This window comes from Strix uralensis, chromosome 14 (genome assembly GCF_047716275.1).
Source record: "Strix uralensis isolate ZFMK-TIS-50842 chromosome 14, bStrUra1, whole genome shotgun sequence".
Taxonomy (NCBI): domain Eukaryota; kingdom Metazoa; phylum Chordata; class Aves; order Strigiformes; family Strigidae; genus Strix; species Strix uralensis.
Genome location: NC_133985.1, coordinates 20,680,185 through 20,695,937, shown reverse-complemented (window position 1 = coordinate 20,695,937; position 15,753 = coordinate 20,680,185). Strand labels below are relative to the sequence as shown.

The window sequence follows — 15,753 nt, the reverse complement described above, 5'->3', positions numbered from 1 at the left end:
TTGGTCAGTGTGTCCTGTATCCAGTGATGCTTCCAGTTAACTGGCAGCCAGCGGTGGGAAATTCTGCAAAACTGGGAAGTCCGTAGAGGTAGAAATATGTAATTAGGTTGTATCTGGGCAGAAATTAAATCCTCGGTGCTGGGAGTTGGGAAATAAAGGATTTATTTTCTTCTCATGGTCAATGTGGTTGGCGGGGTACAAAACCATATGTAAAGTCAGCCAGTGCTCCAGAATATTTTCAGACCAGTGTTTTGCACTTGGCAACTTTTTTCTGTTTCAAATAGAGTTGCCTTAGTGCATCAGCAGCCTCATGTCTTTTAAAGTCCTTCACAATTAGCCTTTCCTTGTATGTCTGGGAACCATCGTTTTGTCCCTCAGTCCCTTCATTACAACTTCACGGTTGTAATGTGTGTGAGAAATTCATGCCTGATGAAAGTCAAGCAGGGGGTGAGCAGTGGTCGCTCCTCTTCGTACTCCTCTTCAGCCAGGGTCTGTGTGTACAGATCCCACCACCCTCACGTCCCACCTGCCTGTGACAAGTCCCGTTACACTACCGGTGTCACCGTTATAGTATCAAGGCACTACCACCGGTATCAGGCTGCCAAGATTATTTCAAGTGTCATGACATTAATCGTATTTAAATAAAATTTACCATGTTTAAATTGAAGACTCAGAGTGGGCACGTGTCCTTCATCTCCTTCGTCATGCAAGAGGTCCCATCCCAGGTGTTGTAGAAGTTGCATCAGTTTAATTTTTCTTGTGACTTAACTGTAATTAGGGATGCTCATTTTCTTGGTAAGCTAAGTCATATTTCTCCCTAGAATAAATCATTATTTTATTGTTTATAATTTTTTTGGGGGGGTGGTGTTTCTAATGGCTGAGTTTTCCCCACCGAGTAGACCTGTTGTATCTCCATTTGAGCAGGCCACTGCTTAAATCTGCCCAGCTGACCTTTGGGCTGCTCTCCAGTTGGCTTTCCTTAAAAGATGGATTTATTATCACTCAAGTAAAAATTATTACAGCATTTGCCTTACGTTTGTTGCGTGCATTGGTCTGAAAGTGCAAAAGAAATTATTTGTCAAAATGCCTTTTGGATTTCACAAGCTGTCTTGTAGATTTGGAGTAGAAGAAATGTTTCTCTATTTTTTTGCAGCTGCACAAATTGATTGTTCACTCTGTTTGAATTAAACAGAACACACGTTATATCAGCCATGCAGGCAGGACTGCCGTACATTTGTACTGAAAGAGCAAATGTGAGCAGGTCAACTTGATTTTAACTACAATTTGGTCTTTGGAAAATAAATGGAAAGTTCAATGGGTCTGAATTCAGTTGGACACCTTCGTTTGGGACAATGCAAGTAAGACCGATGCTGCCTTTTCTGAAGAAGATGGTCACTCAGAATAATTTTTTTACCTTTTCAGTTAAGGAAACCTGGCATCTTGCAACTCTTCATGCATTAAAATTTATTTTACTGGGGGTGCTGGAAAGATTAAATGCAAACAGCCCATCTCGCTGAGATGGTTGTTTAACCTTTTGCATCCCCTTGCTTTTGGAATAACGCCCGACTATATTTTCAAACCATAAATTGCCTTTTACACCAGCAGCTCTCACTTTCTCGTACTCCCATGAAGGAGAGACACGCTTTGGGATATTATTCTCTGCAGTTGTAATTAAAAATGGACTCTGGCTGGCAGAATAAACTAAAATAAAACAACAACGCCCCTATTTAAAAATTAACCATTACTCACCAAAAGCACATCAAACCCACTTAGCGGACATCCGTTAATCCCGCGGTGAGCCGTTTCAGGCTTTAATGCACACTGTTTTACACGTTAAGGGTTTTGAAGTCGCGGGCCAGCGCTGACCTTTCGCATCTGCTCCTCTCGCAGTAGGAATCTCCGCTCGCCGCTCCCCGTCAGGGCGGATTAACGTGACGAAGTGCAGCACTTCTGCTGGCTGCAATTTCGGGTTTTGATCAGAATTATTTCTTTCACAAACAATCACGTTTGGCTAAAACATTACATCTGCTCTGAAAAGCCACTGGCAGGGCCGCGGTTTATCAGAGTGAGGCGAGTGTGATTTTTTTATTCCTCTTTTATAAAGCTGCAAACCCACTTCACATAGATTTGGCAGGGGGGCAGGGGGGGGGGTATAGCTTCACTTCTTCCTCCTCCCCTTGCCCTTATCCTCCTTTAATTTTGTTGGGCTGAGATGTAAAGTTGCTTTGGACAGACATAAAGCTGGCTGTGACATCTTGGAGGGGTTTGGTGGGGAACACACTGATGAGTGGGGAGCCCTGTGCTGAGTCAGCGCCGCACCATTGAGTTTATTTAGTGCTAAGGGTGCTTTGTAGGAAAACGTTTTTTTTTCCTAGGATGAGAGGGGAAAGTCCCAATTCCATGATCTACTGTGATTTTTCTTGTGCTGTGATGGGAATAACAGTAGGCAGTTGAGTATATGCCTGTGTATGATCAAGGTGTCCCTGGTTGGGAAAATCTTTATTCTGTGATACAGCGGGTGGGTGCTTGTAGCAAAGAAAAATACTGTTAGCTCTACAAGCCCAGGATGTTTTGTGTCCACATGCATCCAATCTAATAAACAACCAGAGGTGTACAAAGGGTTTCCCTTTGTGGTGTGCTCATACGAATTTGACATTCCCTGGAGGACTCAGAATTAGCATTTGTCTCCCCTTGTGAGCCCACCTCTCCATTTCCAGATGTACCGATGTATGAATGGTGTGGGTTGCCCAGAGGAACCCTTGTGTCTTAGTAAAAAAACAACCAGCAAAAAAACCATGGAACCTCTCAAACTACTCTGCCACTTCCAGGCATGTGCTTGGAGCACACGGAGGGGTCTGAAGATGGTTGGAAATGTTAAGTGTAGGCTGTCTGCCTAAATTATTGGCAGTTAAGTGAGCCTTGTTCTTAATAATGTAGCTTAACATAGCTGCCTCTGTCCATTTCTCCATGCTCCAGCCATTCTTCCAAATGCCAGAGACAGGAGATGAAGCACAGGTCTAGGTGACCTACAGATCCCACAGGGAACAGTGGGCACGGCAAATCAGGCAAGGTACCCAGCTGCTCGGGGGTTGAAGGATGCTCCAAAGAGAAACATGTCTGGGAAGATGCTTGCTCTCTCCTACTCTTTTTTCCAAAGGATCTGTCACTTCTAGACTTGAAATGTCTGTCTACAGGATAATATTTGAATTTTGTAGTGCAGTATAAATGAAAAGCCTGCCAGTGCTGGCCCAGGAAAGTCTCCTGCTGTGTTCACTGCCCCCATGTAGCATCTACTCTCTTCTACTACAAGAGGTGTCCAAACATGAAGACCCGTTCTGAAAATGCAGTAGGACGCTTTCAGCAGCTCAGTTGAGTGAAATGATTCCCTCACTGGACCTGCAGTAAATGTTCCTTATTTTGCTTTATTTTACAGCTTTAGGTATTTCTAGATTCTGGCTTGGCCAAGAGGGTGGTCAGAAGACCTCTCCAAATCCCTTACACCTCCATCGCGACTTCTCTGTCACATGTTTGAATTACTGACCTTGTCTTTAAAAAACCAAACCCAACCGAAAACGCTGACAGTGTAGTGGGTAGGATAGTGGAAGATGAAATGGTCATGAGACCAGCCGCTTTTTCTTGTAATCCATCATAAAGCAATGCCTTTCTTATCACTCTTTGATGTTTTCTTAGGATCATAAATGGCAGAGATTTAGAGGATTATCAGAGGCAGGATATGATTGCCCTTGGACACTCAGCAGAGAAGATCTTGGATATTAAACTGGTAGTACGTGTAATCTTGGCCAAAAGACCAAGGAGAATTTTGTCTGAGCTCTCCCCATGTTATCAACAGCATGTATGGCATGTGAACTTCACTTTTATGTCTACAGAATGAAATCATTCCTTCACATACTAGTCAAAAGAAACTTTGGGGAAAATAGTAGTATTTTGTTCTGCTGTCGCCAGATCTGTTCCATCCAAAACGTGGTGTGATGGGATAATGTTCTTCTACACCGTACCTGGGCTCTATAAAAGAGGATTTGAGCACCTTTTTGAAGTGGAGCATTCACTTAAGTTAATTCTTATTTGGCCTGTTTTACAATAGCTTCATGCCGTGGGCTGGCACCGTGCGATCGGGGATGGTTCGTTGCCCGAGCGGCAGCGTCCTTGTGCAGCACGAGGCGCGGCGGCGAGCAGAGTGCCTCAGCAGAGGGTTCGGGTGCCGGAATTCAAAAGGTTGGAACTGGGGACTAACGGCACCTTGTTACTAGTTTATTTTTATAGTGGGTTTTGTGATGGCTTTATTACAGTACAGCCAGGGGTTTGATTTGCTGGGCCAAACATTTGCTTTAACAAGTAAAATTATCATTGTTCTTTCAGTTGCGCAGCCAAGAGAGTTTATTATTTTAAGTGACTGATTGCTTTAGCAGGTGCTCAGTTAATGGGGGCTTCACTGTATTATTTAATGTTTTTAGGTAGGGTGCAAAAAGCTCATTTTAAAAAGTCATGTTTCTTGAAATAGCTATTTTATTTGGTGTAAACCTCTTAAGTGCAAGCTTTATATTCCATTTTTAAGCACAAAGCACACAAAAATGGCTTGGGAGGTGGAGAGCCACATTTAGCTGACTACATTGCTGGAGGTTTTCTTCCATGTCCCAGTTCAGTTGCGAAACCTGGGATTATTTTCCTTCTTTTTCTCAAAAATCTAATTTAGGGATCTACATTTTTTAAGAAATAAAATAATATTTATAAGTCTATGTTTGCCTTGAGTGCTAAGGAGCTGGAAGTGGGGGAAAAAACTTAAAAAACCCATTCATTTTTAATATTTCTATATGAAGTGGTATATCACAAATACCATGCAACCTTGTTCCAGATTTGGTTGGGATTTAGGATGTCCATTTACTTTGCAGTAGTCTTTATGGGCCACTATAATTATTTTTATCTACCTATAAGCAAATGAATGTATTTTGTAATATGATTGCATTGACCCAGTGGAGTCTAGGCTTGAAACTTTTATCACTCCCAGAAAGAAGTTTTTATGCTGCCTTAAGACATCTCCATGTTCTCTCACTTCTACTCCATCAAGTCTATAAATCTTTTTGGTGGAATGGGTGATTAATTTTGGTGTGAAGTCTGTTCATTGAATCACCGAGAATATTACCTGCTTTCTGTTCATGAAACCCAGGTGCGATCAGTTACTGTAATAAAAATGAGAATAGGAAAAATGATCCGAAGCTGCTGGAAAAGTCAAGATGTGATGAGGAAGAAGGTAATAGGTATAACATTTTGTGTCATATTATCACCAATAAGAGAAAAATAGGTCTAAAATCAGCAGTTAGGAAAATCCTGATATAAACAGGCTTAGAAAAGATACTTGTGGAGATTGCACACGAGGGTATTTCACACACTTGGTGAGCGTGAGGGGAAGAGGAAACCAAAGCAAGGAGAAGGCTTTAAGAGCAGGTCAGTGCTCTCTACCTTCCTCTTAGTCCCTTTGCTTGCATTGATCCACGTCCCTTGGCCTTAGCAGATTTGTATTTTGTTTTTGAGACCGGTTGAATCTCAGACAGGGCAAATTATGCTTCCACCTGCTCTATGACAGAGTGACATCATATCTTAGGTCACTGCTGAGCTTGGAAGATGAAGCCTTTGCCTCAGACCTCTTTTGGAGAGCTGAATCTCAAGCATCATCAGGACCGCGTCACGTCTAGTGTCGCACCTGGTCTAGATTGTGCCGAGCGAGCGTAAACTTTCCTCCACCGCGAGCGGTTTGGGCATTTCCTGGGACAGCATTCCTGAAATTGCCTTCTGTCACCTCCTGTGGCTCTTGACATTGTACCGGTACCTGTGTGAGAAACGTCCCTGCTGAGGAAAGGCCATGCCTCCGAGCTCCGCTTCTCTTTGCCTCCATTTATTCTTCATGTTCTTCAAATTGGTAAATCATATGACAATAAACAGAAATACCCTCAATGAAGAGAGAAGGGGAAACTGTTGTTTATCTGGTCAGGTGGTTTAGATTAGCTGTGATGCTGGTCTGTATTATGTTACTTTAAATCATAGTGTCCCAACAGGACATAAATTATGAAGATTGTTACAGTATGTTTCATCCAATGTAAGATCAACAAATTGGAATAATTTTTTTAATAGGAAAATCAGTGCTTTGGCAAGGTTATTGTTGAAGAATTTAATTTAACTTGAGCTTTGCTTGCATTATTTCTTAATATATAAAAACTATTTGCATAATGTATGAAGTATAAACATTTTTAGAATCAAAGGCAAGAATGCCTTTTCCAAGATTACATAGAGTGGCAAACTACTTAGAATAGATCAGTGTTTGTGCTTTTGCTGTCAAAAATGTTTGATATAGAGCTGGCGAGCTAGTTTCTTCACCGACATAATTGTAAACAAGTGTTGGGAGACAGAAACACCATTCTTTGTAGAACATGGTGTAAAGGTTTTCACACATGCCACTGCAGATCTAACATGGAGAGCAGTGTTTACAGCTATAATATGAATATAAATAGGTAACTTTTTTTAGAGCTCAAAGCAGCATTTCACTTTTGTATAAATGATGTGTGCAGATAAGTATGGGGGATGCAAGCAGTCAGCTCTGGATTTTAAAAGAATATTGTAAACACAGACAAGCATAGACAATTAAGTTGGAAATTGTAGTTGTGGGTTTTTTACAGTTTCACATTTTGTTGTGAAGACAGAAATGGCATCTCAGCACATCCTGCTATGTCTGTAGTATTCCTCTTCCATCCTTTCCCTTTACGAGTGTCCTTCAGACTACTGCTTTCCCCAGTCCCGATTGATGCTTAGGGAATGGGACAGTTGGCTGCATTCACAATATTTTGCTGCTCGAGCTATTAAAGAGGAGAAAAAACAGTCTGTACCGGTGGTTTGTTAGGTGGTGTTCACCTTCAGACCCTGCTGGCTGCCCGTGCCTGGATGGGGTGGGATGGAAGGAGTAGGGAAACGCGGACACGACGCCTGAGCCAGCTTGTCCGTGACTTGCACTCTCACTGGACAGATGGGGATGTGAATAACTTGAGTTTAGCTCTGTTTTGGGACATGATTTAGTTGCATTCTTAAGGACTGTCCCACTGTTCTTGGAATTCTATTAAAAAGAGGAAAAACAATGGGAAGGTGTTCCCCTGGTTTCTGTCATGGATGAATTCAGACAAGGCCAAAAAAAAAAAAAAAAGAAGAAGAAAAGAGGAAAATATCTAAAGCCATATGGATCCAGTGTCCCTGGGGATGGCTCATGTAGCCTGATGATGCCAACAGGGAAGAATCCCAGAATGGGCACATGGCTTTGAGAATGAATACCAGTCCTCCTATGCTGCCATCACCTTCCTAAATACTAGTTGGATTCCTTTTTTTTTTGCGTTCTAACCACGTTGTCACTTTCAGATGAAGAGTGTGGCCTTGGGTGATGACTTTTGCCTGTTTGTAAGGTAAAAGTCTTTCTTAATGGAGTAAATAGAATTAAAATAAAACAAACCCTGCATTTTTCTTGAGAGCACCACAGTTACGAGATTTAAGTTAAACCCTCGTGACTAGATAAACGTAACTTAAAATTAGGAGGGAACTGGGGGGGTTTAGTCTGGAGAAGAGGAGACTGAGGGGAGACCTCATCGCCCTCTACAACTCCCTGAAAGGAGGGTGCAGAGAGGGGGGATGAGTCTCCTGAACCAAGGAGCAAGAGATAGGACAAGAGGGAATGGCCTCAAGCTGTGCCAGGGCAGGGTCAGACTGGCTCTTAGGAAGGATTTCTTTGCAGAAGGGGTTCTTGGGCGTTGGAATGGGCTGCCCAGGGCAGGGGGGGAGTCCCCATCCCTGGAGGGGTTGAAGAGTCGGGTTGACCCAGTGCTGAGGGATCTGGTGGAGTTGGAAACGGTTGGTGTGAGGTTAATGGTTGGACTGGAGGATCTTCAAGGGCTTTTCCAGGCGAGATGATTCTGTGTGAAAATAGCTCGACATCAAAGAGATTTTTCCTTTTATCTGTTGGTCCATAGCTTACTGTTAGGTGGTAAAATCAGCTGGATATGTGAAAGCTTCTGCAGTTTGGAAGTGAACCTTAATGATTTGAGTTTATTGTTGTTCTAAGTGTCAAACTGCTAAGGAGAACACGTGCTGCATACTGGGTATTTTTTACTCGGGTGAATGAAAAGCAAATGAGTGAGGCGTAGTCATCTCTTGCCTTGTATGACAATGTCACTATAACTTGTTTTCTTTATTCATTTCCCACTGATAAATGATACAGATGCAGCCTGAGTGGGTGGAGAAGGGAAGACAGGTAGCCCTCGCACTGCCGAAGGTCAAGGTTAATGCTACCTTCAGTGTTATAATGACAGATGGGAGGCAGAAACCTTAATGTACTTGTGATTAGCATATGGTTTCTTTGGCTGAGTGTCCGAAGGATTTAAGAAGCCTGGGTATGCACTTCATAGCCTACGCATTTTAAAACAAATAAATAAAAAGTGTGTATGGTTATATTGTTGAGCCTTTCAGCTGTTTTTCTTGAATATCTTCACTTCTGAGTCAAGTACTGTCAGCTGCTTTGTTCTGGAGATGCACGGGGGTAATCCATCACTGGGGACTCACGGGTGGGTGATGTATTAGCACGACATATCGACCTGTGTTCCTTTGATGTGTAACTCATCAAGATAATGTTGGCAAGCATTGTACAAAAGCAGCATGTTTAAAAAGTATTAAGATGAATTGATTCCTTGCTTAAGAAGTGTGAAAGGAAGAATAATAGCAGATTAGCTCCGGGATCCCGCAGTTCTCCTGGAGCCGTGCAGCGTTGTGCGGTGCAGAGGGCCGGATGGAATTTCATCTTTCCTCCCACTTCTGACAGCAAAGTGTCTGGCCCTGGTTTTCCCATTCTCAGGCAACAGAAGGTGCATTAGTTTTTATTTTGTGATAGCATATTTTGTCACTTTCAAAAGCAGTTTGGCCAGTCCCAAAACATTATGTGACAGCTGAATTTTTAAAAGTTTGATCTGGGTTTTTTTTAATTAGGTTAACCTGTTCTTCTAAGAGTAGCCCTGATTTTTATCTCGTGGAGACATACTATGGCTGCTAGTATTTAAAAAACATTTTAGAAGTGAACTGAAACACTGTTAGTTTTTAGTTCCTTCTTTCACGATCTTAAAAGACATGAAGGGAAGAGATGGACTGGCACACCCAAGGCATCTCCTTGTCTGTACAGAATTGCTTCACTCATTGCTGCTCCTGTTGCTCTTCGTGGTTCGTTGTAGGGACTCTGCAGTCTGCTGTTGCTTGGATGACACAATGTACTTATCTAGAGTAATGTCTGGATGTTATTTTAGCCCAAATGTCCTAAAAGGATTAGGTTGAAAATATTTACCTAATGTGCCTATTACTGCAATATCAGAATACTTTATAGTATTTAATACATCAAAGCCTCTTTTGATACTTCTTTATGGCTTCTAGAAAATGCACAAATCCTTTCTTTCTCCTCTCTTTTTATTTTTGAAGGAAAAAATCTGAAAAAGTTCTCATTAGTGGCCAAGGGGCTGCAGATCTCTGTTATTAATATAGTGAAAGTCAAGACTGTGTTGGATCTTACTGTTGTGAGTAAAGTACTTGTCCCACTTTCATCAAGAAATGTGTGATGGTCTGATAAACTCTGCCCACCAGTGCAGTCTTGACAATGATCTTGCACTGCAGACTGCATAATAATTTTCATTATTTTTAATTAAAGTTGAAGAAATGCAGACTCCTGCTCAAATTAAGGTTGGTTGCGTTGCCGGAATGTGGTAATTACTTTAATTGATCACAAGATAGTTTCCTTGATCACCAATTAGACCAAATTACTGATCAAGTTTCAAGACGTGAAGAAATGTCCAAACTGATCTTATGTAATAGTGTTTTCATATCTAATCAAACCTAAATATCTTTTCCTTCCAGACCCAATTGTATTTTCCCAAAGAAAGGTTAAGGCTCTACAAATATAAAGGTGATTCATAAACAATAGCGTTCCAATTCATTTAATTAGCAAAGGAAGTATTTAGGACCTTAATGGAGATTGCGTTGGTGAAATTGCTCGGTAGAACCGTAGCTCATTTTCTTAGTGGGAGATACTTTTCATGTATAATTAAAATAAACTAAAATACAAGCAGTAAGTTGCTTTGGGTAATGTGCAATGAGGGAGAACGTCTCTGAGCAGAGCAGGGCATGCAGGGAGGCGGGCATGCCTCCTGGATGTGTGTGCTTTGTCCTTTGCTCTAACACCAGACGGCCCTGGCTGGGCCAGTTGTGGTCAGCTGGAGCAACGAGAAGCGGGTCCTGTTCTGGGCAGGGTCCCCTGCACCACAATTAGTTCCGTTTGGTGACCCAGACAGCCCCAAGTTGAGCACTCTTTGGGAGGATGAACAGCTTTAAGACCAATGTCCATTTTATCCAGCTGGAGACTTTTTGCTGTCTGCAGGGGAAGAGGCAGTGGGTTGCTGTGGTGGTCCACTGATCGGGGGGATTTGGTGGTCCACTGATGGGGAGGATTTATCACAAAGCGTGAAGGAAGGTCTGCAGAGCAGTTTAATTTCGTAGACTCATTTGCTTGCGTAGTTTGCTCTGACTGCGATGCTTGTTGTCACACAATCAATGACTTTTGTGTCCTGTAACCTGTGTATATACATGGGTGGGTGAGTTCCTGGGATGGACAGACAGACACTGGTAGAGCATACATGAACCTGGTAGGGGTTTTCACAAATTTAATCTATTTTTTCCCTTCTTTTTTTGTTTTTACAAAGGCAATCTAGTTGCAGATGCGTTGCTGTTTTAAACTTTTGGGAACATTTCTGTGTATCGATTGCTGGGTTGGAAATAGCATTCCTGTTAAGCCCATGGACACTCTAAAAACATTTAAATCAAATATCATTCAGCACTATTAATGCAGAAGTTTTCCAAATCATTGCTAACATCTAATGCACAACTTGCAGCTGTTTCAAAGCGTGCTGCTGAAACATTTGCAAATTTTTAAAAGTAATTGTTCACTCGAAGTAAAACTAAACCGAGTGAGAGCTTCAAGGGAAGTTAGATTTTCCTGAATTTTGGAATGCTCTTGGGTCAAAGAAAAAAGCTTTTTAATTGCTGACAGTTTGGTGATTTCCAAATGACAAACCTCATTGGAATGATTTTCTCTGATTATAACGTTCGCATTCATTTGACTGGCAAAGCGTCTAACAAAGTCATACTTCATCCAGGCATCAATTCTTTTTTTTTACTTAAAGGTTTTTGTAATTTGTGAGAGGAAAAAAGACTTGAAACTATTATCAACCATTATATGTTATTCATTGACCACATGTTTGTTTGAAATGGCCATCGCTTGGTGGAATGTGGGCCATATACATTCTCTTCCATAAATTAGCACTAAAAAACTATCTAAATCAGGTAGGGTTTTTTGAGCTTGTATTATAATACGAACCAGACTATAATGTGGATGTTACTTTAGCTTTGCATGTTAATTCAGGTCCTGAACCCCGGTGGATGGAGCTCGGTATGAACAAAGCCCGCTGACTTAGAGGCGTCCTGCTCACGCACCGAGGCCCTTTGGGCCCCGCTGTGTAATTGCATTCTTGATTTACATGGACATTCTAATTTTCTTTACAGTGCAGTGATTTGCTCCTAAGTATTTTGGCAAGAGCCTGCTATTACTTTCTTCTTGAGCCTGTGATAAAAGCTGCATCCTGGGGGACCATGCCGTGCCGAATATAGGGGCAGAGGATTGGGAGACCCATTTTAACTCATTTTAAGTGAAAATATTTTCTCATAAAGCAGAGGGGCAAACCCACCTGCCGCCTTTCTCCCCCCAGTGAAATAAATAGCAAGCTAGTTACATGAAAGGATGTGTTTCTGGAAGCAGTATCAATAATACTGTGGCATGATGCTTAAATAGAAATGGCACGTTTCTAAGATGCAGTAAGGGATGAGGGGTTTGGGATGGATGTTTAAAATCACTGTTGGATGCCAAAGGTGAAGTCTTTGCTCTCATGCAGTGGCTCTGAATGCTGGAGTAAGTAACATTGAGCAGAGTGATTTACAGGGGTCTGAAGGGGATGATTTCAGCAGTCTCAGGAAATGCATCGATGGCATGAGAAGGTGAAATGCTCCTTTAACACACACAAACCCGAGGTGCAGCAATCTGGAGCATCTCTAGGAGTTTTTGAGATTTTGGAGTGAATCTTACAGTTCCACTGCCAGTCCTGGCAGATGGAGGAGTATTTTCCTCTTTGCTCTTTCTCTCTTTAGGCTTTCGGATTTATGACACGCGTTGCTCTACAAGCAGAGAAGATGAATCACCACCCAGAATGGTTTAATGTCTACAGCAAGGTAACGTGTTCATCAGCCCTAGTTGCAGGCATGGCGAGTTAAGGAAATCAAACCACCAGTCCCTTCTCTCTGCCTTTTCTTTGTAGCTTATGTACAAGATAAGGGGATGGAAAGAGGTGGTGTCTTTATAAAAAGAGATTTGAGATTTTAAAGAGATGCTGAGATATTTGTAATGGTAAGGAACCAAGAATCGAGTTCTCTGCGATTGCTACTGGCTGCATGGTTTGGACCTGTCACTTCACCTCTCTGGCTGACATCTAAAAATAGAAATGAAGCCTTTAAACTCCTGTTTAGCCTGAATAAATTACTGTTTCGAAACTACTCACCAGGTCTCCTTCCTTTCTGTGCAACAAATCAGGAGCCCAGCGGTGTAGGGTAGCAGACTGTCGATGTGTAGGTGCCTAAATAGGAGCCTGGCAGTCTCAACTAAGGATTGATTTTTTAAAAATTGTAGACTCCTATGTCTCAGCTTATAAAATTTGTTTATAATATTGCCTAACTGATGGTGGTCTTGTATTTAGAAGGGTTACGAGGTATACTGCAACCCTCGAATGAAAGGTGCTGTGTGAAAGGGGAAATTATGGCTCTCCCTTTATTTTTATATTCTAATACTTCTCATTGCATTGTATGGAGTTGTTTGTTTTAACATTTGGTGAATACATGTCAATCCCGCTAAAAAGATACTAAAAGGAGATGTGGACAAGCAGCCTGTGGCTGGGAACCACCATCCCCAGAGCAGGACATCCCAGCACAGGCTCCTCCTCATCACCCCTTTAGGTCACCCTGTTTAAGGGAACATTAAATGATCACTGGACAAAGTCCTGAGCACGTACTCTTCATTATTTTCTTAGCTTTCCAGAATATTCAGAATTTATCCTTTTTTTTCCTCTTCTCTCTTCCCAAAATCTCAGTCAAAGGCAAGACAAAGTAACGCCCAACTTGTCATCTGGCTTAGTCTAAACAAACCCGTGCAGGCAGCTGCGTCATAGCAAAATGCACCAGTCCGTTTGTTTTTCTTTTTGAAATTAATCTGCAACAAGCTTCACAATTTTTTCACCTTCAGGGTGCTGGTTTTTAACAAAATGCGTGAGCCCCTGACTCGGCTGTTGGCAGCTTGGTCACTGGCCCAGGTTTTTCATGAAACTGATCCGTGGAATTTAAATGTAAAGAATGAGTTATTTAATCAGACATCTCTTCTTGGATGAAACCCAAAAGTGCAAAGCCTGTTTTATTCTGCGAAGGGGCTTGCTTTGGTTAGACTTCAGGCTCTGTTAAGCCTCCTCACCTACAACGTCTTCTGCTTTATGTGAGCAGTGAGTGTCCAGCTCGCCGGGAGCATCGTGTAAAACCAGTTCACTTCAGAGACACGCAGCGTTCCCCATGAATTGCTGCTCAGCCTGCGTGGCAGAGATCAAAATGGCTTTGTAACCCCGTTCTTTTCCTTTTTGACAGGTTCAGATAACTCTGATTTCCCACGACTGCGGTGGACTGACCAAGAGAGATGTGAAGCTGGCTCAGTTTATTGACAAAGCTGCTGCCTCTGTGTAACCAAGATGTAAAACTCTTTAATACAGGGTCCACCAATATTTTGTATTTCAGTGGTACCCCTCATGCCTTGTAACCCTAATTTCACAAAACCCCTGAGACAAGATACTTTATAAGAAGAGTGTCTTAGCTTTGTTGGCCTTTAGTCTTGAGACCCCTCTGGGTGCCTGTGCTTGTCCTTTGCCATCGCTGGCTCTGCATGAGGATGTAGCAGCAACAAATAAGTTTTGAACAATTGTTTTCTAGAAACTAAAACAAACTGGAATGAAGGCAGGAGCCCACCTGCACGTGTCGGTGTTCCCCAAGCCCACGGGAGCCAAGGCTGGTGACTGCTGCCCGGGGAGCCTGCCCCGCACCCGGCCGCTTTCCTCCTATAGATCTGTACACCTCTGCACTTCAAACAGCATAAGAGCAGCCAGGCCGGGGCAGTCCCCTCTGGTTTGGCACCTCCATCTCTGCCGGTGACCGGTGGCAAGTGCAAGGGACGCTGGTGAGAGCAGTGTAAGCTGCTGCTGCTGTTTTCTTGGAGTTGCAGCTCAATGAGACAGGTTTCTCCTGTGCTCGTCCAATGGCTCTTTGGACCCATCTGCCCTTTTGGCACCCACAACGTAGGAGCCATATCCAGCAAAAGTGTTGCTGCATGCTGGAGAACCATTCCCCATCTGAGATGCAGGCCTGGGACCTGCAGTTGCTGAAAACTGGTCCAGCAAATACAAAAAAATCCCAGTGAGCTCCTGCACTCACATCATTAAGCAAAGTAAGTGCTTAAGTGCTTGGCTAGGCCGGGTCAGTGCGCAGCATCTTGCAGGATTGAGCCATTTTTTGTGTTGTAACGCTCCCGTACCTGCCGGATCGGGGGCGGGTAGCTTGGCCGAGCGCCCGGAGCACTGGCCAGAGCTGCCGGCGGTGAAGGAAGCGGCATTAGCAGGATTCTTGCTAAGCTGGGCTCAGCTGAAGCTATGCTCACCCTTTTTTTTTTTTTTTTTTGTAGCTACAATTACTCATTGCAAACGTTGTTCCAAGAGCCGCAGATCCCACTGACAAGGTTTAAAATAATTTCTTCCGTGGTTTCAAAGTCTTTGTTTTTATCCTGTGATCCTCACTGAGACAGATTTCCACTGCCGGCAGGGAGATTTCAACCTGCTTAAGGCTTGTAGAAGGGCCTCTCGCTCTGCCGAGTGTCCCCAACATGCACCGTCATGCCCTGCAAGCAGCTCTGGGTGCGGAGCTCCCGGGAGATTGACACCTCCGAAATGCCTGAGTGCATTGCTCGAATGACACCGACGGCACAGCTACCAGCTACCGAGATGTGAGACACACGAGTGCCAAAATCTATATCGGATGTATATGCGAGGTGTGTGGTCTCCCAGATATTTGGGATGCAAAATGCCACTAGCTGCCATGCAAGTAGTCATGTCAATAAAGTAAGAAAGGTATTTTTTTGTTAATCCTTAGCAAGTGCGCTGTCATGTGTGAATTGGTCGCAGGAAGCAAGATGAGATGTTGGGGTTTATTGTCGGTAGCCATACTTGGGATATCAAGTTAATACCTAAAAAGACACAAATTCAGACAACGTGCTCAAATGTTCTTTGCTTCCAAGTGCCTTTCCCCAGCAAAGCGGCGGGTTTCCCTGAAGCGGTTTGAAAATGGTCACTGTTGTGAGGAATGAATAAAACTAAAACAAACAGCCGGGCTGTGATGGATCCTGTTACTGGTGGGGAAGTGAAATGAGCTTCACCTAAAGTTCTGACAATGTCTCTAATGAACTGTGAAAAATCTGTTGTTAGATATTGATGTACAGTGCGTGCAGTTTGAATAAAACCAATAAAATCAAATTCCTCCTTTGAA

General features: G+C 42.9%; 1 protein-coding gene across 1 annotated transcript in view; it reads left to right on the top strand.

The window, feature by feature from the left end:
• PCBD2 (pterin-4 alpha-carbinolamine dehydratase 2) overlaps positions 1-15,753 on the top strand; it is a 25,478-nt gene extending 9,725 nt beyond the window's left edge. Inside the window, exons 3-4 of the mRNA XM_074883633.1 lie at positions 12,280-12,360; positions 13,813-15,753. Coding sequence (XP_074739734.1) covers positions 12,280-12,360; positions 13,813-13,908 — 177 coding nt within the window. The 3' untranslated portion in view covers positions 13,909-15,753. The remainder of the gene's footprint in view (positions 1-12,279; positions 12,361-13,812) is intronic.